The sequence below is a fragment of the Podarcis filfolensis genome, assembly GCF_964270895.1.
Source record: "Podarcis filfolensis genome assembly, chromosome: 2".
NCBI lineage: Eukaryota > Metazoa > Chordata > Lepidosauria > Squamata > Lacertidae > Podarcis > Podarcis filfolensis.
Genome location: NC_139605.1, coordinates 581,377 through 604,907, shown reverse-complemented (window position 1 = coordinate 604,907; position 23,531 = coordinate 581,377). Strand labels below are relative to the sequence as shown.

Below are 23,531 nucleotides of genomic sequence, written 5' to 3'. Positions count from 1 at the left end.
CATCCACTCCAACCCCCAGCGATGTAGGTAGGGGGGTCCAGCAGTGGAGAGACAAGGCTTGTCATCCCCCCCAGACACTGGTTCACCTCCCCCCGCTTTGTTCCCCTGGCAGACCCCTCTGGGGCCCTGTGGGGGGGTCAGGCCTCGGCCACCCCCCCGCCCTGGCTGAGTCCGGATGCCAGCGAGGCTGAATCCTCCTGCGAGATCAACACTTACGCGCTGCAAGAGTCCCACTTTGTCCCCTGGGTGGAGGGGGCTGCCCCCGCGCCCTGGAGAGGGGCAAGTGGCTCATCGCCAGCATCCAGGCCCCCGACGCCGAGTTCGGGGTCAGCAGCGTCCTGCACACCGAGGAGGCCCCGCCTTGGAAGCAGCAGGATGGGGTCAGCAGCGTCACCACCACCGCAGGTACCACCTGGTGAACGGGAGCAGCGCGGCGTAGCGGTTAGAGCCCTGCGCCAGCAGCCTGGGAGGGAGGGACCGAGCGCTATTCGGTGCTTCTCAGGCAGGCCTACCTGGCAGGGTCAGCGCGGGGGAAGGGGAGGGAGGCCGCCTTGAGCCCCTGGGAGGAGAAGGTGGGGCAGAAAGGCCATGATTTAAATGAGGAATGTCCAGTGACATCGGTTCCACCCTCCTGGGGGTCAGGGGGTAGGGGGCACCATGGGGCAAGCGGAAAGCGGAAATCTCTGGATCAAATGCATCTGCTGGGTTGACTACTTGAGGTAAACCAGGCGTGGCGTTTGATTGGCAGAGGCGCCGCCGCTCGGCCTCTTCCTCCTGTCGCCGGGAGTCTCTGTTAGGATATTTCCGTTCCACCTTAAAAGGAAGCAGGATGTTTGTGTCACAGTCTGCGTATTTCCTCAGCTTCGTGGGGCGTTCCGGCTGTGCGGCAGGTTCTTAAATGGCTGGGCCTGATCCGGCCCAGGTCCCGTAGTTTGCCGACCCCTGATTCAGAATCTATTAAGACCATGCAAATATTAACAGTGAAAACAATTGAGAAACCTCCCCACTACCACCTGACGCCTTTGATTGGCGGAACTGGCACTGGCCAATTGACTCCCCTTTCCCACAGTTGCCAGTACAAGAAGCTCAGCCGGGAGAGCCTGAGACTCTTGATTTCAAGGTTGTGGGTTCAAGATTCCTGCCTTGCAGGGCGTTGGACTAGATGGCCCTCGGGGTCCCTCCTGGCTCCAAGGCTCTTTGGAACTCCCTGCCTCTTGATACCAACCAGGCGCCTTGGCCAGACTCTCTTTGGTCGCCTGCTAAAAACATCCCTGCCCAGCGGCTCAGAAATGTTGATTTCCGTTTCAGCTTTCTGCATGCTTTCAAGTATTCCTGTCCATTTCCCTGGGTTTTCTGGTCATTCACCTTTCCCTGCTTCATTTTCCTCCTCGTCAAGTTCTTTCAATTCCTCATTTTTCTATTCTTTTAAAAACATATTTCTGTGCCACTCACTGAGAGGCAGTGTGGTGCAGTGGTGAGAGGGCCAGACTAGGCCCTGGCAGAGAGATCTGGGTTTGAATCCCCAGTCCCTGGCCATGATGAAGCTCTCAGGGGGGCCGGGGGGGGCAGGATCCAGTCTGCCTACTTCGCAGGGTTGTTGTGGAGCAATTCCTGCAATTGCAACCCCCAGGCAGCTAATGTTTCCTCTCCAAATCGGGTCAGAATCTCACGGATTTCTCTTCTTTCTGCAGTAACGGACTTTGGGCAACCCAGCTCCCGGCTTGATTTGTTGCCTGTCTCCGGATCCCGTTGAAAGGGTGAAGTGGATAATAGGCCCCCGGACTCCTGGGTCCCTCCTCTTTCGCTGCCCAGTCTTGCCCCACCGGTCCCTTGTTGGAAGCCCCTTCCCCTTCTTTTTTGGGGTCAGGGGTCTGCTTGGCTTCGCATCCTGCAGATTCACAGCTCTTATTTTAAGGAGGGGGCCAGATCTGTGCATAGCAAAAGCCCCCCTTTCTGACAGTCCCTGCCCCTCCTCACTTCCATGCTGTGAAATGATAGAAGTGTAGAATTGGGAGGGGTCCCTGAGGGTCATCTAGTCCAACCCCCCGCAAGGCAGGAATTGCATCAAAAGCAACCCTTACCTCCTGGGCTGCAGACTCTGCACATGCTCTGGGAGACTCTTGAGGGGGGCCTGTGTTGTCTTTGGGATTGTGGGAGAGAACCTTTTTGGAGTAGGGGAGACTGACTTGAGCAAAATCAGCATATCCCTCCCACCCCAAAATAAATAAATCAGAATGTGGGTCATTGGGTGTCCCTTTACCTCCCCCTCCGGGGCATTTGAAGTGGTACAGTCCAGACCCAGGTTTATCCCCTCTAGAGACCTGGGTGCAAAAGGAGCCTGTTTCCCCACAACGTCCCTGCAGAGACGGCCATGCAGAGCAGCTTTCGTTCCCCTCTCTCTCGATACGAACAAGGACATCAGTCCCCACGCGGGGGGCGGGTCCGCAGCTTCTTTTCAAGAAAACCTCCTGCCGTGCTGGTTTAGCTCAGCGCGCAGGGACTGACCGAGCGGGTGGCAGGATCCGCGGGCCACATTTACAAGCCTGGAGGGCCAGATCCGGCCCATGGACCGTAGTTGGAAGATGCCTGGTCAAAAGCCTCCTCCGTTTTTGGACAGCCAGGAAGTGAGTGGCCCCTGCAGCTTCACCTGCTGGAAAGGGGGCGACATGCAAGAGGCCAACCTGGCAGGGTTGTTGTGGAAGGAGGAGCTCCTGGGAGGAAAGGAGGTGCGAGGGAAGTGCCATTCTGTCAGTAAAGTGCCTCCGTCTCTCATTCCAGGTGTTTGTGTGACGCACAACCGTATTTTTCCGTGTACAAGATGAGCTTTTTTGACCCCAAAATGAGGTTCAAAATTTACACAGGTAGTCATGGGGCCGGGAGGGGAATGCCAAAAATCGCTCGCCCACCAGCAAGCAAGATCGGGATTGGCAGATATATGTAAATATACAGCCAGCAAAAGGGGATTCGGGGCAACAGCGGAAACGATTAACCACGCAACCTACGATCTCGTATGAGGGAGACTCTGAGGAAAGGGGATTAAGATCCCTGCTTCCCCATCCCCAGTGGATTAAAATGTCCAAAGATTAGGAAAAGAAGAAAGAAGAGGAAGCAGGATTGGATGAACATTCAAAGAGACCGTAATTTTGGATTGTGACTTGGCTGAGATTTGTTGGAACAGTTTTAATAAGGCTTTACAGAAACTGGACCTAGAAACTGGAGAAATACCAATTTGGATTATTAGACGATCATTATAAGAGTCATATTGAACTGTCTGAGTGGATAAGATTTGAAGGCTGGGCTAAGGAGGGAGATGTAGGATGTAGGAAAAGTCATCTTGCTGAAGGGGAGGAAAAAGGCTGGATACTAAATGCAGCTGGGATTATTCTGGAGGGCATATTCTGAACAATTGCTGCTACAGATGATTTTCAGACGGATATGGGAGTTTCCTTTTCCTCTCTTTTTGTATTTTTTATATTAAGATTCCTTTATTTTGAATTTAGGAGGACCCACACAGGAAAAGGAGAGTTGGAGGTGGGAGGGACCTGCAAGGAACGCAGGGAAGGAAGGATCTCACAGGCTGGGAGACGGGGAGAAGAGGGGGTCACGCAGGGGAGAGGTGGGGGTGGCCTGTCTATGGGCTGAGGAATGATATGATATATATATGATGATCTCGTCCTCTGTCGTCCCCTTCTCCTTGTGCCCTCCATCTTTCCCAACACCAGGGTCTTTCCCAGGGAGTCTTCTCATGAGGTGGCCAAAGTATTGGAGTCTCAGCTTCACGATCTGTCCTTCCAGTGAGCACCCAGGGCTGATTTCCTTAAGAATGGATACGTTTGACCTTCTTGCAGTCCATGGGACTCTCAAGAGTCTCCTCCAGCACCAGAATTCAAAAGCATAAATTCTTCGGCGATCAGCCTTCTTGATGGTCCAGCTCTCACTTCCATACATCACAACTGGGAAAACCAGAGCTTTAACTATACGGACCTTTGTTGGCAAGGTGATGTATCTGCTTTTTAAGATGCTGTCTAGGTTTGTCATTGCTTTTCTCCCAAGAAGGAGGCGTCTTTTAATTTTGTGACTGCTGTCATGATATATATGATACAAATGTGATAAAGGGTTTTCTTAGTTATTCTTCCCCCTTTCTCTTTTCTATATAATTGTGTTTTGTAAGCGTTGTTTAATAATTTTAGCTTTATTATTTTTCTTTTTTGGTTTTCTCTCTGTATGAATTTTTTGATGGGAAGTGAGGCGACCGTTCCGAGTGAAGCTCTTCCCACATTCCAAGCACTGATAGGGTTTCTCCCCTGTGTGAATTCTGTGATGGGAAGTGAGCTCAGGCCCCAGCCTGAAACTCTTTCCACATTCGAAGCAATGATAGGGTTTCTCTCCTGTATGAGTTCTTTGATGGGTTTTGAGATTCGAGCTTTTACTGAAGCTGTTCCCACATTCCAAGCACTGATAGGGTTTCTTCCCGGTATGAATTCTTTGATGAGAAGTGAGACTGTTTCTGACACTAAAGCTCTTCCCACATTCCAGGCAATGATAGGGTTTCTCCCCTGTATGGACTCTTCTATGCAAAGCAAGATCACCTTTCTGACGAAAGCTCTTTCCACATTCCAAGCATTGATGGGGTTCCCCCCCTGTATGAATTCTTTGATGAGAAGAGAGTGTCTTACTGTGACTGAAGCTCTTTCCACACTCATGGCATTGAAAAAGTTTCTCCCCTGTATGAATTCTGTGATGGGAGGTGAGATGGTTTGCCTGACTGAAGCACTTTCCACATTCCAAGCACTGATAGGGTTTCTCCCCTGTATGAATTCTTTGATGAGAAGAGAATGTGGCACTGTGACTGAAGCTCTTTCCACATTCCAAGCACTGATAGGGTTTCTCCCCTGTATGAATTCTTTGATGAGAAGAGAATGTGGCACTGTGACTGAAGCTCTTTCCACATTCCAAGCACTGATAGGGTTTCTCCCCTGTATGAATTCTTTGATGGGAAGTAAGATCGTGCCTGAGACTGAAGCTCTTTCCACATTCCAAGCACTGATACGGTTTCTCCCCTGTATGAATTCTTTGATGAGAAGAGAATGTGGCACTGTGACTGAAGCTCTTTCCACATTCCAAGCACTGATAGGGTTTCTCCCCTGTATGAATTCTGTGATGGGAAGTAAGATCGTGCCTGAGACTGAAGCTCTTTCCACATTCCAAGCACTGATACGGTTTCTCCCCTGTATGAATTCTTTGATGAGAAGTGAGAGTCTTACTGTGACTGAAGCTCTTTCCACACTCGTGGCATTGAAAAGGTTTCTCCCCTGTATGAATTCTTTGATGAGAAGTGAGATGGGTTCCCTGACTGAAGCACTTTCCACATTCGAAGCACTGATACGGTTTCTCCCCTGTATGAATTCTGTGATGGGTTTTGAGATTCGAGCTTTTACTGAAGCTGTTCCCACATTCCAAGCACTGATAGGGTTTCTTCCCGGTATGAATTCTTTGATGAGAAGTGAGACTGTTTCTGACACTAAAGCTCTTCCCACATTCCAGGCAATGATAGGGTTTCTCCCCTGTATGGACTCTTCTATGCAAAGCAAGATCACCTTTCTGACGAAAGCTCTTTCCACATTCCAAGCATTGATGGGGTTCCCCCCCTGTATGAATTCTTTGATGAGAAGAGAGTGTCTTACTGTGACTGAAGCTCTTTCCACACTCATGGCATTGAAAAAGTTTCTCCCCTGTATGAATTCTGTGATGGGAGGTGAGATGGTTTACCTGACTGAAGCACTTTCCACATTCCAAGCACTGATAGGGTTTCTCCCCTGTATGAATTCTTTGATGGGAAGTAAGATCGTGCCTGAGACTGAAGCTCTTTCCACATTCCAAGCACTGATACGGTTTCTCCCCTGTATGAATTCTTTGATGAGAAGAGAATGTGGCACTGTGACTGAAGCTCTTTCCACATTCCAAGCACTGATAGGGTTTCTCCCCTGTATGAATTCTGTGATGGGAAGTAAGATCGTGCCTGAGACTGAAGCTCTTTCCACATTCCAAGCACTGATACGGTTTCTCCCCTGTATGAATTCTTTGATGAGAAGTGAGAGTCTTACTGTGACTGAAGCTCTTTCCACACTCGTGGCATTGAAAAGGTTTCTCCCCTGTATGAATTCTTTGATGTGAAGTGAGATGGGTTCCCTGACTGAAGCACTTTCCACATTCGAAGCACTGATACGGTTTCTCCCCTGTATGAATTCTGTGATGGGAAGTGAGGTGATCCTTCCGATTGAAGCTCTTTCCACATTCTCTGCACTGATACAATTTCTCCCTACTTTGTGGTCTTTCGTGTGAAGTGAGGGTATTCCTTCGAATGAAGCTCTTTCTTTGACGGGAGGTGTCCTGGGAGCTTTGACGGACGTTCTCTCCACACTCTGAATATTTATATGACTTCTCCGCTATGTGGATTCTGTTGTGGTCCCCCTTGTTCTTCCCTTCTAATTCATCACTATCTGCAATGAAGAGAGAAGCTAATTAGAGCCTCAGGAAGAAATGGAGCTAAAGTTTATTCAACAACGTTAATGAATGCTTGTGATAGAGGAAGAACTGAAGAGAATTAGATGTGACGCGTCCTATTGTTTTCACTGTTTTTGTTTGCTGGTATTAACTGAAATATTGCTTGGCTTTTATCTGGGATGGATATTTTTCCGGCTGAGTTCTGGAATTCACTCCATCTCCAATCAAAACTGATATTATGATCCAACAGGGAGCCTTACCGAGTGAGTCCACGATCCCACGATTCTCCTCCTTGACTTCTTTATGCTGAGCTGTCCGGTCAGGATCCAGCAACATCCACGCCTTGTCTGTGAAACAAACAGCAACATCGTCACCTGAACACTCCCCAATTAGAAGTTATCTCAATCTGGTTGGTCTAAATTCAAATTTATACGTAAATCTCTTTCTTCATGTTGATCCGCCCTCCCATGTTTATGACGAGACCAACTCTGTCTTGTTTCCTTGGTAACAGAAGAGGAAAAATGACTATTACTCACTTAATCTGAGCACTTAAATGGCCGCAAGAGCTCCTATTATAGATATTCCAGCAAATTTATTCTGTTATTTTTTAGATATACAAATGTCATGAAAACACTCAGCCTACATATTTGTATCATTTATTATTCCTATGTTCCTCATTTTTAAATGCAAATAAAAGTTATACAAAAAGAAAAAGGCAGCACACGGAGGCCCCACTTGCATTCAGTTTGCAAAGCAGAATCAGGTTCCTTTAAAGAGTCGTGGCTTCTAGTGCTGCGCGACGGATCAGTGAGTTGTCTGGCACTGGTAAGGCATCCAGATCACAGAACTGGTTTTAGACATTTTGAGCTGCCAATACATCGCTTTGGGCGGGGAGCTGTGATGTATTCCTAGCTCAAATTGCCTGCAGATGACAAAGGTGCAGGCAGGCAGGCAGGCAGGCAGGTGGGGGAGCCCGAAAAGGTGCTCCCCTTCTCCATCTCCATCCGCCTGCCTGCCTCCCCCCACCCCCTAGCTGAGGAAGCCCCAATTCCTCTCCGGCTTCATCCCTCTACGTCCCCATCTCCACTCTCCTGGAACTCACCAGATCTCTCGGAGGTCCCTGGGAGGGAGTGCTCAGAGGTTGTGGGGAGGGATGCAGGAGACAACCTGACCAGGTCAACCGTCCATCTTCCCCCTTCCATCCTCGCTAGCTTTGCAGTATCCGTCTCTTTCATCCTTCCTGAGGAGTCAAGGAGCCAAAAGAAGCTGCAGGGTCCTGGGAGAGAGGAAGAAGCAAAGGGAGCTTCAGAGGCCCTGCAGGGATTCTCCTGCCCTAGATATTCTCCTGCCCCTGGAGAAGCACAAATGGGGCAGCCCCTTCCCAACAGAAGCCCCATTTTTCCTTTCGTGTATTCAATAATTTTTATGCCTTTTCCATTACTAAAATCCAATATAAACCACATTTTATCAACCTCAAATTACAATTACAATTCAAATAAATTATGAAGTCCATTGTACATTTTATGTGGCCTCCTCCCAGCAGGAGATAATTTTGTTTCATCCTGCTTCTGAAGTCTGTCTTAATCCAATTCCATTCTGTCTTGATCTTAATCCTTTCTCAGCAACTAGAGAGTTTTTGACTTCCTTTTGTTCTTAGACATTTAATGAATTTTATTTTTGCAAGAGGACTTCTGTACCCCATATATTTCCTGTATGTCAAGGGTCGCCAAATTCCAGGAGACTGCGATCTACTCACAGAATTAAAAACTGGGAGTGATCTACCCCCGTTTTATTGGGGTTCAGGTCAAAGTTGTTCAGCTTTCTTTAGAGAGGGGAAATGCTCTGTTTTAGTGGGGTTCCTTTTGGGGAGGGGGATTAGCCGCTGACCAAAATATTGCTGTAGAAGCAGCTAAAACTACGTCTTCCATTCAAGAGCAAAGGACAAAACGCAGAGAGGGAGAGGAGGCGGGGCCAGGTGCTCTTAGGCAAAAGCAAAGGAAAAGGAGCCCGCGATCGACCTGTGGGACATCCCTGCTGTATGTGATCTTCATTTTTTCCATGTTGATTCCTCATTCCTCCTGTTCTCCATCATGTCCTGCACACCATCGCAGCTTCTGCTCTTTTGCTCTTTCTTTCCTTTGTTACCAGAAAATGAGGCTGTAATTTCAACTGCGTCACATGCCATCTTGTCTCCTTTTTTTGTTATTGTTTGAGTCTAGATAGAGAGTAATCTGGTGTCCCACCAAAGCTCTGGCAAGCTTCTCCTTCTGTCCAACTCTCTCAAGAACGATCTGGCGTCCTGCCAAACCTTAGCTGATCATCAAAGCTCAAACTCCATTTCCTTCCATAGCAATACAGTGAAAGCTCAAGACTTTAAATACATTTCAATTTTGTCACATAGTTCTCTTTTTCGTTGTAATCCATAAATATAATCCCATTCTCTTTTTTCTCCTCTTGCTTTTTATCAGTTTGTTTGCATTCAGGGTGTGTGTGTTTGTGTGTATGTGTGTTGCCGAATCATTTATGTTGCAAACATGATATATATATATAAAGAAAAGGTAAAGGCTCCCCCCTCCCCAACAACATACATTTTTCATCGAAGGAAGTCTTCTTCCCAGTTCAAATTGTTTCGGCTTTGTATCTCTTTCAATTTAGCAGTTTATGATCTTGTTCCTTCTGTTCCAGCACACGTCTGTATATTAGTCCTAATTTCATTCTAATCAACAGAAGTACCTCTGCTTCTCAATGGCTGCATAGGAAGGTTACCGATAGGCAAAGTGCTTTTGCACTCAGCGCTTCCCTGCGTCTCGGATTCCATGCTGGAGCGAGAGCCAGGTATCGAGACAATCTGCAAGTGAAGCTCACTCGGCCCGGGCTCTGGGGGGAGCTTGCAAGGACAATTATGCTCAAATCATCCTTGTTTATTCTTTGCTAACAATCTCTGCTCTTGTGGGAGCAGCATCCATTAAGGCAGGCAGGAACCAGAAGCCCCATTTCTAAACAATTCCAAAAAAAATTTTTTCCTTCCAGTAGCACCTTAAAGACCAACTAAGTTAGTTCTTGGTATGAGCTTTCGTGTGCATGCACACTTCTTCAGATACTGAAACAGAAGTTGCCAGATCCTTCTATATAGTGAGAAGGTGGGGAGGGGTATTACTCAGAAGGGTGGTGGGAATGGGTGATTGGCAGATAGCTGTGATGATCATCACAGCTATCATCATCACAGCTATCTGCCAATCACCCATTCCCACCACCCTTCTGAGTAATACCCCTCCCCACCTTCTCACTATATAGAAGGATCTGGCAACTTCTGTTTCAGTGTATCTGAAGAAGTGTGCATGCACACGAAAGCTCATACCAAGAACTAACTTAGTTGGTCTTTAAGGTGCTACTGGAAGGAAAAAAAAATTTTTTGACTATGGCAGACCAACACGGCTACCTATCTGTAACTTAAACAATTCCAGTGATTCCAATTTCAGCTCTTTGCTCCTCACCCCACTTCGTAAGACTGCCATGGTCTGCACAGTAGTGACCAGAGAGTAGATACCATTGGACTCAGTGGGGCTTACTTATGAGTAAATCTGCAGAGGGATGCTCTGCATATTCCCCCTTCTCTTATATCCAGACAAACACTGATCCATGTGTCTGGAGAGTCTTTAGAGCAGACTCATTCCCTCCCTTCCCCCTCTGTCTGTTCTGCTTACCTGGAGGGGGGCGGTTTCCCCCTCTAGCCCCCATGCATCCATTTCCCCTTCTTCACCCCCTGCCACCTAGCAGACTTCTCCCTGCCTCAGACTGTGATGCTGGAGGTGGGGAGAGGAAGAAGCAAAGGGAGTCTCAGAGGCCCTGCAGGGATTTTCCTGCCCTAAATAAGTTTACTATACAGCGGAAAGGAGCAGCCAAGCATACTAGGGCACAATTTCTCGACTTTAAGAAAGCCGACTTCATAAAACTTAGGGAAATGCTGGGTGAGATCCCATGGACAGTAATACTAAAAGGAAAGGGAGTTCATGATGGCTGGGAGTTTGTTAAGAGGGAGATAGTAAAAGCACAACTTCAGGCAATACCAATGAGACGGAAACATGGAAGGTGCCTAAAGAAGCCAGGGTGGCTATCTAAAGAACTTTTAACTGAGTTAAGATTAAAAAAGGATGTGTACAAAAAATGGAAAAGGGGGGAAACCACCAAAGAGGAATTCAAACAAATAGCCAGCACGTGTAGACACAAAGTCAGAAAAGCTAAAGCACAGAATGAACTCAGGCTTGCTAGAGAGGTTAAAAGCAACAAAAAAGGCTTTTATGGGTATGTTCGTAGCAAAAGGAAGAAGAAAGAAACAGTGGGGTCACTCAGAGGAGAAGATGGTGAAATGCAAACAGGGGACACAGAAAGGGCTGAACTCCTCAATGCCTTCTTTGCCTCAGTCTTCTCCGATAAAGAAAACAATGCCCGACCTGAAGAATTTGGAGCAAATGATTCAGCAGAGGAAACACAGCCCAGAATAACTAAGGAGATAGTACAAGAATACTTGGCTAGTCTAGATGTATTCAAGTCTCCAGGGCCAGATGAACTGCATCCAAGAGTATTAAAAGAACTGGCAGATGTGATCTCAGAACCACTGCCAGTCATCTTTGAGAATTCCTGGAGAACAGGCGAAGTCCCGGCAGACTGGAGGAGGGCAAATGTTGTCCCTATTTTCAAAAAGGGGAAAAGAGAGGACCCAAATAATTACCGCCCAGTCAGTCTGACATCAATACCAGGGAAGATTCTGGAGCAGATCATTAAGCAAACAGTCTGTGAGCACCTAGAAAGGAATGCTGTGATCACCAATAGTCAGCATGGATTTCTGAAAAATAAGTCATGTCAGACGAACCTGATCTCGTTTTTTGACAGAATTACAAGCCTGGTAGATGAAGGAAACGCAGTGGATGTAGCCTACCTTGATTTCAGCAAGGCATTTGACAAGGTGCCCCATGATATTCTTGTAAAGAAGCTGGTAAAATGCGGTCTTGACTATGCTACCACTCAGTGGATTTGTAACTGGCTGACTGACCGAACCCAAAGGGTGCTCATCAATGGTTCCTCTTCATCCTGGAGAAGAGTGACTAGTGGGGTGCCACAGGGTTCTGTCTTGGGCCCGGTCTTATTCAACATCTTTATCAACGACTTGGATGATGGACTCAAGGGCATCCTGATCAAATTTGCAGATGACACCAAACTGGGAGGGGTGGCTAACACCCCAGAGGACAGGATCACACTTCAAAACGACCTTGACAGATTAGAGAACTGGGCCAAAACAAACAAGATGAATTTTAACAGGGAGAAACGTAAAGTATTGCACTTGGGCAAAAAAAATGAGAGGCACAAATACAAGATGGGTGACACCTGGCTTGAGAGCAGTACATGTGAAAAGGATCTAGGAGTCTTGGTTGACCACAAACTTGACATGAGCCAACAGTGTGACGCGGCAGCTAAAAAAGCCAATGCAATTCTGGGCTGCATCAATAGGAGTATAGCATCTAGATCAAGGGAAGTAATAGTGCCACTGTATTCTGCTCTGGTCAGACCTCACCTGGAGTACTGTGTCCAGTTCTGGGCACCACAGTTCAAGAAGGACACTGACAAACTGGAACGTGTCCAGAGGAGGGCAACCAAAATGGTCAAAGGCCTGGAAACGATGCCTTATGAGGAACGGCTAAGGGAGCTGGGCATGTTTAGCCTGGAGAAGAGGAGGTTAAGGGGTGATATGATAGCCATGTTCAAATATATAAAAGGATGTCACATAGAGGAGGGAGAAAGGTTGTTTTCTGCTGCTCCAGAGAAGCGGACATGGAGCAATGGATCCAAACTACAAGAAAGAAGATTCCACCTAAACATTAGGAAGAACTTCCTGACAGTAAGAGCTGTTTGACAGTGGAATTTGCTGCCAAGGAGTGTGGTGGAGTCTCCTTCTTTGGAGGTCTTTAAGCAGAGGCTTGACAACCATATGTCAGGAGTGCTCTGATGGTGTTTCCTGCTTGGCAGGGGGTTGGACTCGATGGCCCTTGTGGTCTCTTCCAACTCTATGATTCTATGATTCTATGAAATATTCTACAAATGGGGCACCCCTTCCTAACAGTAGCCCCATTTCTAAACATCTCCAGTGGTTCCAGTTTCACCTGGACTTATGGGTTTATGGACAGGTCTTGGTGTCCAAACCAGACACCATCCTGTCCCCAAGCCTGAAAACTGCAACATCAGAGCATGGAAAATAGACGAGTAGCTATTACCTGTAGGTGCCCCCATGCTAGGTGCTTTGTATGGAGATCCCTGTTGACGCTCTTTGAGCTCTCAACAGTGGCGTAGCTTGGGGGGTGCAGGGGGGGCCAGCTGCACCGGGCGCAACATCTGGGGGTTAGGGTTAGGGGGCGCAAATCCACGGGTTAGGGGGCGCAAATTACTTGCCTTGCCCCGGGTGCTGACAACCCACGCTACGCCACTGGCTCTCAATAAGGTCATTCCCCTGATTCCTCAAGTGCAAGGACCCAGGGCTGTCTGAGTTAGGGGGTTCCTTGGGGTCCAGGTCAGCTGGCTAGTCAGGATTGTCACCTGCAGAATCTTTGTCAACTAAAGCAGGAAAGTCTGCCTTGGATCGAGGACTTTCTGGAGGTGTTGCTGAATGTGGAAGCAGAGGAGCTGGTGATGCCACATTTGGGAATAATCTTAAGACTGATACACCGCTCCTCCTTAGATATTCTCTGTGTTTATACACCATATTCACAAACTTTACGCTCCTCTTGTGACAAGATTCCCAAAGGCTTAGGGTAGCTTGAGAGAAGTAGCTTATTTTGGGACAGCACCCATTTCCAATTCTTGTTTATGAAAACCCTCTCCCTAGTTGGTTTGGTTTTGGCTTCTGACAGGACATCAGACCATTTGATAATCTTGCATATCGTTTCATATTGATTTAGGGATCTGGCGTGTAGATTCTAGTACAGTTCAAGCTTCTTAGTGTTCTGTCTGGACCCAGAGCAAGAGCTACTCTCAAGCAGGTTAAAAAGCTTTTTAAAGTCAACTTTTTAATATTGCACTATTTTTTAAATTTTTAACATTTTTGCTCTTCTTTGTACTTATAGACCTCCTTTTGCCATGTGGACGAATCAAACCTCCCTTATTGATCTATTTTTAATGGTAGGGAAAGAGATTTTGTTGCATTATCTGGTGCCACAGACTCTGCTAGATTTTATTCAGAAGGCTTTACAAGTACCTATCAGGATGGTAAGAATTTTATTACAGTCAGCCAAAAAGGATTTTATGCGTTCCATGTCCTCTCTTAGTACTACAAGCCACCCAGTGACTGATAATCCCTCTTTGGTCCCATAAGTTTGGGAGTAGCAGTCTTTTATACTTGCTTTAATTTTGAATTTTTCTTTCAGATTAGTTCCTCTACTTGTTTAGCCTGAATTTGGCCTTGAGTTGCTTGAGCTCCTGGTCTCAGTGCCAGAGATGACTTAGCAGTTGAGCTGCCTGGGCCCAAAACCTCTTTCTGCTCATCCTCAGAGCTGCTGAGAGATCCTATAAGGTCAGTAATAGGATCTGGCTCCTGCTGTTTCTTAGCCACCTCCTCATTTTCCTTATTCATGTAAAATGGAGTAATTTTTGCTTGTGCTTTCTTAGAGAAGCTCTCTTTGGAGGAGGGCACTTGGGGAGAGAACATTAATTTTGTAACTACTCTGGGTCAACACTGTCTTTCCCCTTAATTCCTCATCAAGTTTCCTGATATCATTAATAATAATAACAATACTAGCCTGAGGAAGAAATTGAGGCTGAAATGAACAATGCAAATGAATACTTGTGAAAGAGGAAGAAGGGAAGGGAGTTACTGCCTTTTTTGCTGATATTATCTAACTTTTTTATGGGAACCGGAGATTCAAAAAGCCTGGCTCGTTCCAGGGATGGATTTAATTTGGCTCAGTCATGGAATCTGCTCCATCTCCAAGCTCAGTCATTTCTTTGCTCAACCAAAAACAGACAGATGGAGAACGGGAAAAAGAGAATTAGACAGGATGTACCTCCACATCCTTGAAATCGCTGAAGCCTACATGGAAGAAGGCCTGGGAAGCTCAGAGCAGCCTCATCCTGGTTGGAAAAGGCAGGACTGGTGGAAGAATATTCCCAGACAGAACAGGAGATACATCTCCTATTGAGAGTTGTGGGTGTGTTAACATCTCAGATGCTGCAGGTGGCGCTATTGGGCTCCCTCAAAATAGAGGAGGTTTGTCCTACAGAGATCTGTATGGAATTTCAAAACTGATCTCATGATCCAGCAGGGAGCCTTACCTGAGAGGCCACGATCCCGGGGTTCTCCTCCTTGACTTCCTTCTGCAGAGCTCTCTGGTCAGGATCCAGCAAAGCCCAGTCCTCCTCTGTGAAAGGAACAGCTACGTCTTCAAAGCACACTGGACCCTAAGAGAAAAAGGGAGCACAAAGATGATCTTCTAAACATTGCTCTGTTCTTTTCTGTAACAATTTTGTTGTGTATTTAAATGATGGATATTAATCTTTGTGTAAGTGGGGGATTCACAAAATAGTAATTTTATTATCTACGCAGCACTCATCTTCAAGTAAATCTTTGCAAGCATTCCCATTTTCCAGATGGAAGGACCTCCTCTTCCTTCATCTGGTGGGGTGGACCCTCCCCCTGCCCTCAAGCCAACTTCAAGGGACACCAGGAGGGGGAGGGGAGGGAATGTTGGTTGGTTGGCATCCATCTGTCTTAGGAGACCATGGAAGAGTGTGTCTTTGGGAGTGAGATCCAGTTGTTGGAAGGTAACAGCGCCAGCTGTGGGTGTGGAGACCGACAGGGGAGAGACATGTGTTGTTGCATCTGGGACACAGGAAGTGGTCCAGTTGTGCTGCTGCAGATGCAGATGCAGACGGGCTTTTCTTCTCCCTGTGCTCCCCCCACGTGGGAATGTTCCCCTCTGGCTGCAGCCTCAGTTCACAAAAGTGACTTATCTCCAAACCTGAAGGGGGTTTCTTTGCCTGCCCAGTTTTCCTTGACCCAAAGCCCCCTCCCCCCAAAATGAAGGCAGCATCTGGATCCCAAGGAAGAACAGAGCTGCATATTTCCTGCGAACTGGCCCCCTCCCTGGCTTGGCAGAGAGGACAAGGGAGGACCCTCTGCTCCCTGACTTGGGGGTCTCCTCCCACCAGGCATGATCTGAGCAGGGACCCCCATGCCCCCTCCCTGCCCCCTGGGACCCCCTTCTCCCCACTGCACCCTCAGGGGAAGAGAGAGGAGACTCACCCGAGTCCAGGAGGGGCTTTTGCAAAGGAGAGAGAAGAAAGCAGCCTCCTCTCTGCCTGCAGGAACGGATGGGGGAGGGAGGGGCTTCTGCTCTGGAGGACCTTGCCCCCTCCCCCTGCACTTCCTGTCCTCTCTAGGAATCCCGCTCTGCTCCTTTTAACCCTTGGCAAGCCGAGTCCTCCCCTCCCTCTCCCTGCCTTCAGTTTTCCTGCTTCTGCGCCTGCGCTCTAGGGGCTGCCCCCCTTCCCTCCCTCTGCCCCAAGGAGCCCACATCCAACCAGACTAACTGCAAGGGAGACGGGGGGGGGGTCCATGGGGGGTTAGCTTGGCTCTCCCCCTCCCCCAGCATAGAGGCTCCTGGATCCCGAGGAAAGGCTGGGAGGGAGAAGAGGCGAAGGCTGCCTAGTGGCGGGAGGTGCCTTGGGCTCAGAAATGGCTCCCTCCAGACACCCCCCCCAAAACACCCTCCAGCTCGGGGGGGGGAGGGGGGCTTCCCAGCCAGGAGACCCCTCCCCTCCCGAAAATACGGGTTTTTCTGCTTCTGCAGCCGCTTCTCATCCCAGGAAGAGAGACGGAGGAGGAAGAGTCCCAGGCGAGGAAGGAAACGCACACGCAACCGGGGGGGGGGGCAGGAGGGGGGCGCATGAAAAAGAAAGGGGAAGCATCTTTAGATGCGGCCACGATAGCCAACTATCGCCCAGTCTCAAATCTTCCATTCTTGGGCAAGGTGATTGAGCGAGTGGTTGCCGAACAACTCCAGGCACGCCTGGAGGAAGCGGACCATTTGGATCCCTTCCAGTCGGGATTCAGGCCTCACCATGGGACTGAAACTGCCTTGGTCGCACTGGTTGATGATCTCCGGCGGGCTAGGGACAAAGGTGAGAGCTGTTTCCTAGTTCTGCTGGATCTCTCAGCGGCGTTTGATACCATCGACCATAACATCCTTCTGGACCGTCTTGAGGGGCTGGGAGCTGGGGGTACTGTCATACAGTGGTTCCGCTCCTTCCTCCTGGGCCGTGTTCAGAAAGTGGGGGATGAGTGTTCAGACCCCTGGGCTCTCACTTGTGGGGTGCCTCAGGGTTCTGTCCTCTCCCCCAGGCTTTTCAACATTTACATGCAGCCGCTGGGAGAGATCATCCAGGGGTTGGGCTGGGTGTTCATCAGTATGCGGATGATACCCAGCTCTACCTCTCTTTTAAATCAGAACCAGTGAGGGCGGTGAAGGTCCTGTGTGAGTGCCTGGAAGCGGTTGGAGGATGGATGGCGGCTAACAGATTGAGGTTGAATCCTGACAAGACAGAAGTACTGTTTTTGGGGGACTGGAGGCGGGCAGGTGTGGAGGATTCCCTGGTCCTGAATGGGGTAACTGTGCCCCTGAAGGACCAGGTGCGCAGCCTGGGAGTCATTTTGGACTCACAGCTGTCCATGGAGGCACAGGTCAAATCTGTGTCCAGGGCAGCTGTTTACCAGCTCCATCTGGTACGTAGGCTGAGACCCTATCTGCCTACGGACTGTCTCGCCAGAGTGGTTCATGCTCTGGTTATCTCCCGCTTGGACTACTGCAATGCACTCTATGTGGGGCTACCTTTGAAGGCGACTCGGAAACTACAACTAATCCAGAATGCGGCAGCTAGACTGGTGACTGGGGGCAGCCGCCGAGACCATATAACACCGGTCTTGAAAGACCTACATTGGCTCCCAGTACGTTTCCGAGCACAATTCAAAGTGTTGGTGCTGACCTTTAAAGCCCTAAACGGCCTCGGTCCAGTATACCTGAAGGAGCGTCTCCACCCCCATTATTCTGCCCGGACGCTGAGGTCCAGCGCCGAGGGCCTTCTGGCGGTTCCCTCATTGCAAGAAGCAAAGCTACAGGGAACCAGGCAGAGGGCCTTCTCGGTAGTGGCGCCCGCCCTGTGAAACGCCCTTCCAGCAGATGTCAAAGCGATAAACAACTACCTGACATTCAGAAGACATCTTAAGGCAGCCCTGTTCAGGGAAGTTTTTAACGTGTGACATTTTACTGTATTTTTGCTTTCTATGGAAGCCGCCCAGAGTGGCTGGGGAGGCCCAGCCAGATGGGCGGGGTATAAATAATAAATTATTATTATTATTATTATAAGACCAGGATGGTGGAGAGAGGGTACCAGACTCCAGTTCAAAGCCATAGGGACCCCTGCCATCCTTTCCCCGTGTTTCCTGCCAGAAAACCAGTTCCTACTGGGCTCCCAGAATCACATGGAGGCAGGAGGCCCCATTTCCCACCCCAGAGCAGGGCTGGACCAATCAGAAGCCTCTCCATTGGACAGCTGGCCAATCCCCTTTCAGATTCCCTGGGCCTCCTCCTCTCCTTCGCCCGGTTTCCTGAGGGAGTTTTCCCTCTGAGTTTCCCTCTTGGCTGCTCCCCCTCCCAGCTTCTCCTTCATTTCTTGTCCTCTTTCCCCCCATTGTTTGGGGGCAGCTGGATTTCCCCCCCCCATGGCCAGGCAGGCCCAGGAGGAGCGCATGGAGGCGGCAGGGCCAGGAGAAGGGGTTTCCCGCCCTTTTCCGAAATAGGAGGGAATGCCATTTTGTTTTTTTCCGGAGCCCCAGCCGCTCCCTGAGACGCCATGGCTCCCCTGTGGGCCTCGGGGGTCCCACGCTCTCGGGGTCTCTCCTCCCGGCTGAAGGAGGGCGGCACCTTTGGTCCTCAGCCGCCTTCCTGCCATGATGGCTTGGCCTCCGCAGGGCAGCCTCTCTCCCCGCCATGTTGGCCCCACGGAGGAGGCCTCCCCATTGGGAGACGCCAGGCAAGCGGCCTTGGGGGATCCGCCGTTTCTGCGAAGGGGGCCAGGAGGGAAAGGCCCTCTCTGTCTCAGAGGCCCAAGAAGGAGAAGAATAACAGTAGTAGTAATAGTAGTAGTAATAGTAATAAGAAGGGCTTTATCCCCTGAAAGGTGGAGGGTTCCCTCAGGGGAGTTTGACCCCCGGAGCAGCATCCTTGGTCACCCCAAGAGTCAGCGCAAGCAGAAGGGCACCACCTGCAGGCCATGGGGAAAAGGGGGACTCTTCCCCAGACAAGTCTGGAGACTCCCCTGCTGGCCCCTCGGGGTCCCAGGAGCCCTTTCTGGATGGCCCTCACTTGCCCCACAAATGGGCCAAGACATCTGTTCCTCCCCCTCAGGCAGCAGTTGAACAGGAGAGGTCGCTTCCACTGCTGATCCCTGCGGGTCTCTGGAGGCAGTGGGGGAACTCTAGGGAACTGGCTGAACTGGGGTCCTCCCAGTCCAGCCCAGACAAGAAAGAGAGGGAGCTGTTCTCTGCTGAGGGTATCCTGCCTTTCTTTCAAGGCTTCCTGGGGGCTGCCATGGCCAGAGGAGGAGAGAGGCCCCCCACCCTGAATCCCCTGCAGGGCCCTGGGGGCAGGCAGATCTCTTGCTCTTGCCATGGCAAAACGTGTCTCAGTTTCCTTCCCCAAGGCCTTGGAGCAACCTTGGGGAGCGGAAGGAGGGACCCCAAATGGAGCTCAGGCTCCTGGCAAATGGGGAAAGGAACATGAAATGGCGCTTTCCAGATGAGTCTCAATACAATACGATAATCTTTATTGCCATTGTCCCATACAGAACGAAATTGAAAAAATGTACACCAGACATTCAAAAACCAACAAGTCTGCTATCCCAACCTGGTTAGCCCCCTAAAAACTCTGATACCCCATAATTAAATACAATATACTCCCAAAGAGTACCTTACACTGCATTTAAAACCAAAATCGCATTTGTATAGAAAATGTTTTTCAGGCGGCTAGTCCTAGTCTTTATAACCCTGTACCTTCTTCCAGAAGGCAGAAGCTGAAAGAGATCATTTCCGGGGTGCGCACTATCCTGCAGCTTTCTTATGTAGCACCTTCTGCAAATGCCTGCAGGGCCATGAGTAGTATGCATGAAAACATCAATGCTAAATTGAGCAGATACCCGGAGGCAGCGCGGATTATTGTGGGGGACTTCACTCACACAGATGTGAGGGCAGTACTCCCAAAATCCCATCAGCCCACTGAGTGTGGATTAAGGGGAGAAAGTACTCTTGACAAGGTGTATATGACCATTGGACAGGAATATGAGGCGCCCCTCGGTGGTTCAGATCATGTGTCCCTGCTTCTGACACCAGTGTACACACCCCTCAGGAAACAAGGCCAGCTACAAACACGGATGGTTACGGTGTGGCCTGAGGGAGCCTCTCAGCAGTTGCAGGACTGTTTCCAGGAGACCGATTGGAATATGTTCCACCATCAAGATCTAGAAACTTCTACATCAACGGTCTTAGATTCGGCACAGGAAATTCACCAGGGAAAGGTATGTTAAGTTGTATAAGCCCTGGATGACGGGAGAGGTTAGGAGATTCTTGAAGGCCAGAAACTCTGCTTTTAGAACTGGGTACCGGGTACCGTATGGTATAGAAAGAGCGAACTTGAAGAGGGGTATCAGGAAAGCAAAAGCAGAGGAGAAATTGAGGACCATCTGAGAAAACATGATACTAGATAAATGTGGCAGGGAGTTCAACATCTGACTGGTTATAAATCAAGAAATACATCAGTGGTAGAGAGTACTGCTTCCTTGGTGGGAGAGATGAAGACCTTCTTTGCCCAATTTGAGGTGACACCAACAGTGGCTCCAACAGGGATGGCAGAGCTATTGGCCTCACTACCTGCAGGAAATGCTGTCGGGGTGGAAGAAGGAGGCGAATATGAAAGGAGGTAAACACGAGGAAGGCTATGGGCCCGGATGGGGTGGCTGGCAGGGTGCTAAGAGATTGTTCGGACCAACTGGCAGGAATCTTTATGAAGATTTTTAACCAGTCTCTGGCCCAAGCAGCCATTCCACCCTGTCTGAAATCCGCTCCCATCATTCTGGGCACCACAGTTCAAGAAGGACACTGACAAACTGGAACGTGTCCAGAGGAGGGCAACCAAAATGGTCAAAGGCCTGGAAACGATGCCTTATGAGGAACGGCTAAGGGAGCTGGGCATGTTTAGCCTGGAGAAGAGGAGGTTAAGGGGTGATATGATGGCCATGTTCAAATATATAAAAGGATGTCATATAGAGGAGAGAGAAAGGTTGTTTTCTGCTGCTCCAGAGAAGCGGGCACGGAGCAATGGATCCAAACTACAAGAAAGAAGATTCCACCTAAACATTAGGAAGAAGTAAGAGCTGTTTGACAGTGGAATTTGCTGCCAAGGAATGTGGTGGAGTCTCCTTCTTTGGAGGTCTTTAAGCAGAGGCTTGACAACCATATGTCAGGAGTGCTCTGATGGTGTTTCTTGCTTGGCAGGGGGTTGGACTCGATGACCCTTGTGGTCTCTTCCGACTCTCTGATTCTCTACCCCTGCCAAAAAACCCAAAGATAGTCTGAATGATTTTTGCCCTGTGGCATTGACACCCATTATAATGAAATGTTTTGAAAAAGGCAAAGAGATCCACGGAGGATGCTGTGGCAATGGCTTTACATGCTGTCCTGACTCATTTGGAGAAGAAAGGGAACTATGCGAGATTGTTATTTGTAGACTTTAGTTCTGCATTTAATACTATTCTTCCGCATAGATTGGTGCCCAAACTATTAGACCTGGGACTTCCACCATGTTTGTGCAGGTGGATATTAAATTTTCTATCAAACCGTTCCCAACGGGTCAGGATGGGTTCCCACGTCTCTGCGGATCTCATGAACTCCGGAAACGGTGAACAACACAAGCTATGATCTCGTTTGAGGAAAGGGAATTAAGATGCCTGCTTCCCCATCCCCAGTGGATTAAAATGTCCAAAGATTAGGAAAAGAAGAAAGAAGAGGAAGCAGGATTGGATGAACATTATAAGAGACCATAATTTTGGATTGTGACTTGGCTGAGATTTGTTGGAACAGTTTTTCAAAGGCTTTATAGAAACTGGACCTAGAAGCTGGAGAAATACTAATTTGGATTATTAGACGATCATTATAAGAATCATATTGCACTGTCTGAGTGGTTAAGATTTGAAAGCTGGGCTAGGGAGGGAGATGAAGGGAATGTGTCATCTTGGTGAAGAGGAGAAGAAGAAGAAGAGTTTGGATTTGATATCCCGCTTTATCACTACCCGAAGGAGTCTCAAAGCGGCCAACATTCTCCTTTCCCTTCCTCCCCCACAACAAACACTCTGTGAGGTGAGTGGGGCTGAGAGACTTCAGAGAAGTGTGACTGGCCCAAGGTCACCCAGCAGCTGCAGGTGGAGGAGCGGAGACACGAACCCGGTTCCCCAGATTACGAATCTACCGCTCTTAACCACTACACCACTGTATGCTAAATACAGCTGGGTTTATTCTGGAGTGCAAATTATGAATAATTGTTGCTACAGATGATTTTCAGACAGAGATGGGAGTTTTCTTTTCAGTGCCTGCCCTGTGGAACACCCTCCCAGCAGATGCCAAAGGAAAAAACAACTACCAGACTTTAAGAAGACATCTGAAGGCAGCCCTGTTTAGGGAAGCTTTTAATATTTGATGCATTACTGTATTTTAATATTTTGTTGGAAGCTGCCGAGTGACTGGGGAAACCCAGCCAGATGGGAAGGGTATCATCTATTTTTTGTCTGTGTTTTTTATATTTTTAATATTTTATATTAAGATTCCTTTATTTTGAATTTAGGAGGACACACATAGGAAGAGGAGAGTTGGAGGTGCAAGGGACCTGCAAGGAAAGCAGGGAAGGAAGGATCTCTCAGGGTGGGATACGGGGAGAAGAGTGTCGGAATCTTTAGCCATATCAGTCAGAGGAATTGGCCACTCTCCAGGTGCCCGGCTTGGATTCCTTGTTGATCTCCCCCGTCTCGGCTCCCGGCAAGACAAGGCCAGATCTCTATCGGCCGATCCTTCTCACGAACGTGAGAAGAACACAACCACTCCTCCCCTCTTCCCTGCCATCCCCAGGGAGGGGAAAGAGACAGACAGAAATGTCTTTACATGCCTTTATTTCTGTCTTTCCAGCAGTGCAGAGAAAACATGTCTGCACTCCTCAGCAGCAACAGCAGAGAGTGAATAACTCCTCCCATGTACTTCCAGTACAGGGTCATGTGACACTCTGAGCTAACATCCGGTGCTCAGTGCACATAATAGACTGTCCCTTGTTCCCACGGTACAGTCCCAAAACATCAACATCCTGTTTGGCTTTCCAGCCATCTGGAGCACTCAGCAGCATTGCTCCTTTTTCGTAACAACCTCCCCCAAAAGAATCAATGCGTGTTGCGGCAAGCAAAGCGTGATCCAGAGAAGAAAACAAACAGTTGTTATACACATAACACTCCCCTGTTGTTTCAGTTCCACCCTTGGAACTACCCACCACTGGTTTCCCCAGTGTACCTCTCTGGTTGTCTGGCTTCCAAGGAATGAGTGCATCTGCATTACCTTGGCTAGCAACTCTCTGTTGCGTCTCTGACTTAGACACAGCTCCAACCTGTACCCGGTTGTTTACAACAGCAACACATGCAACAGCTAAGTTAGCAAACTCTTCTGAGTACCTTTTGGGTGGTTCACCCTTTGTGACTCTCTCAGACCTGCGCAAGAGGTGCTGATCCTCTCTGCTCACTGGTTCAGTCTCAGGACTCTTAGGAGAACCAGTTCCAATAGTAAACAGTGGTTCATCCTTCATCAGTGAAGGTCTATCCATTGTGTGAGATTTCCTCTCAATGACTGTGACAACTGAGCTCTCTGAGCTATCACTGTCGCTCTCAGTACCACTGTAATCTGT

At 48.8% G+C, this 23,531-nt stretch overlaps 1 protein-coding gene across 5 annotated transcripts in view; it reads right to left on the bottom strand.

Moving 5' to 3' along the window:
• Positions 1-3,165: 3,165 nt before the first annotated feature.
• LOC310756442 (uncharacterized protein) overlaps positions 3,166-23,531 on the bottom strand; it is a 142,109-nt gene continuing 121,743 nt past the window's right edge. Inside the window, exons 1-5 of one of the 5 annotated variants that reach the window (XM_083600532.1) lie at positions 15,791-16,389; positions 14,821-14,946; positions 7,607-7,780; positions 6,765-6,851; positions 3,166-6,500 (exon numbers count right to left, since the gene is read on the bottom strand). In XM_083600532.1, coding sequence (XP_083456658.1) covers positions 4,150-6,500; positions 6,765-6,851; positions 7,607-7,739 — 2,571 coding nt within the window. In that variant the 5' untranslated portion in view covers positions 7,740-7,780; positions 14,821-14,946; positions 15,791-16,389 and the 3' untranslated portion in view covers positions 3,166-4,149. Of the gene's footprint in view, positions 6,501-6,764; positions 6,852-7,606; positions 7,781-14,820; positions 14,947-15,790; positions 16,391-23,531 lie in introns of those variants that run through there. The other 4 variants (XM_083600534.1, XM_083600530.1, XM_083600531.1 and 1 more) reach the window with 4 other exon arrangements.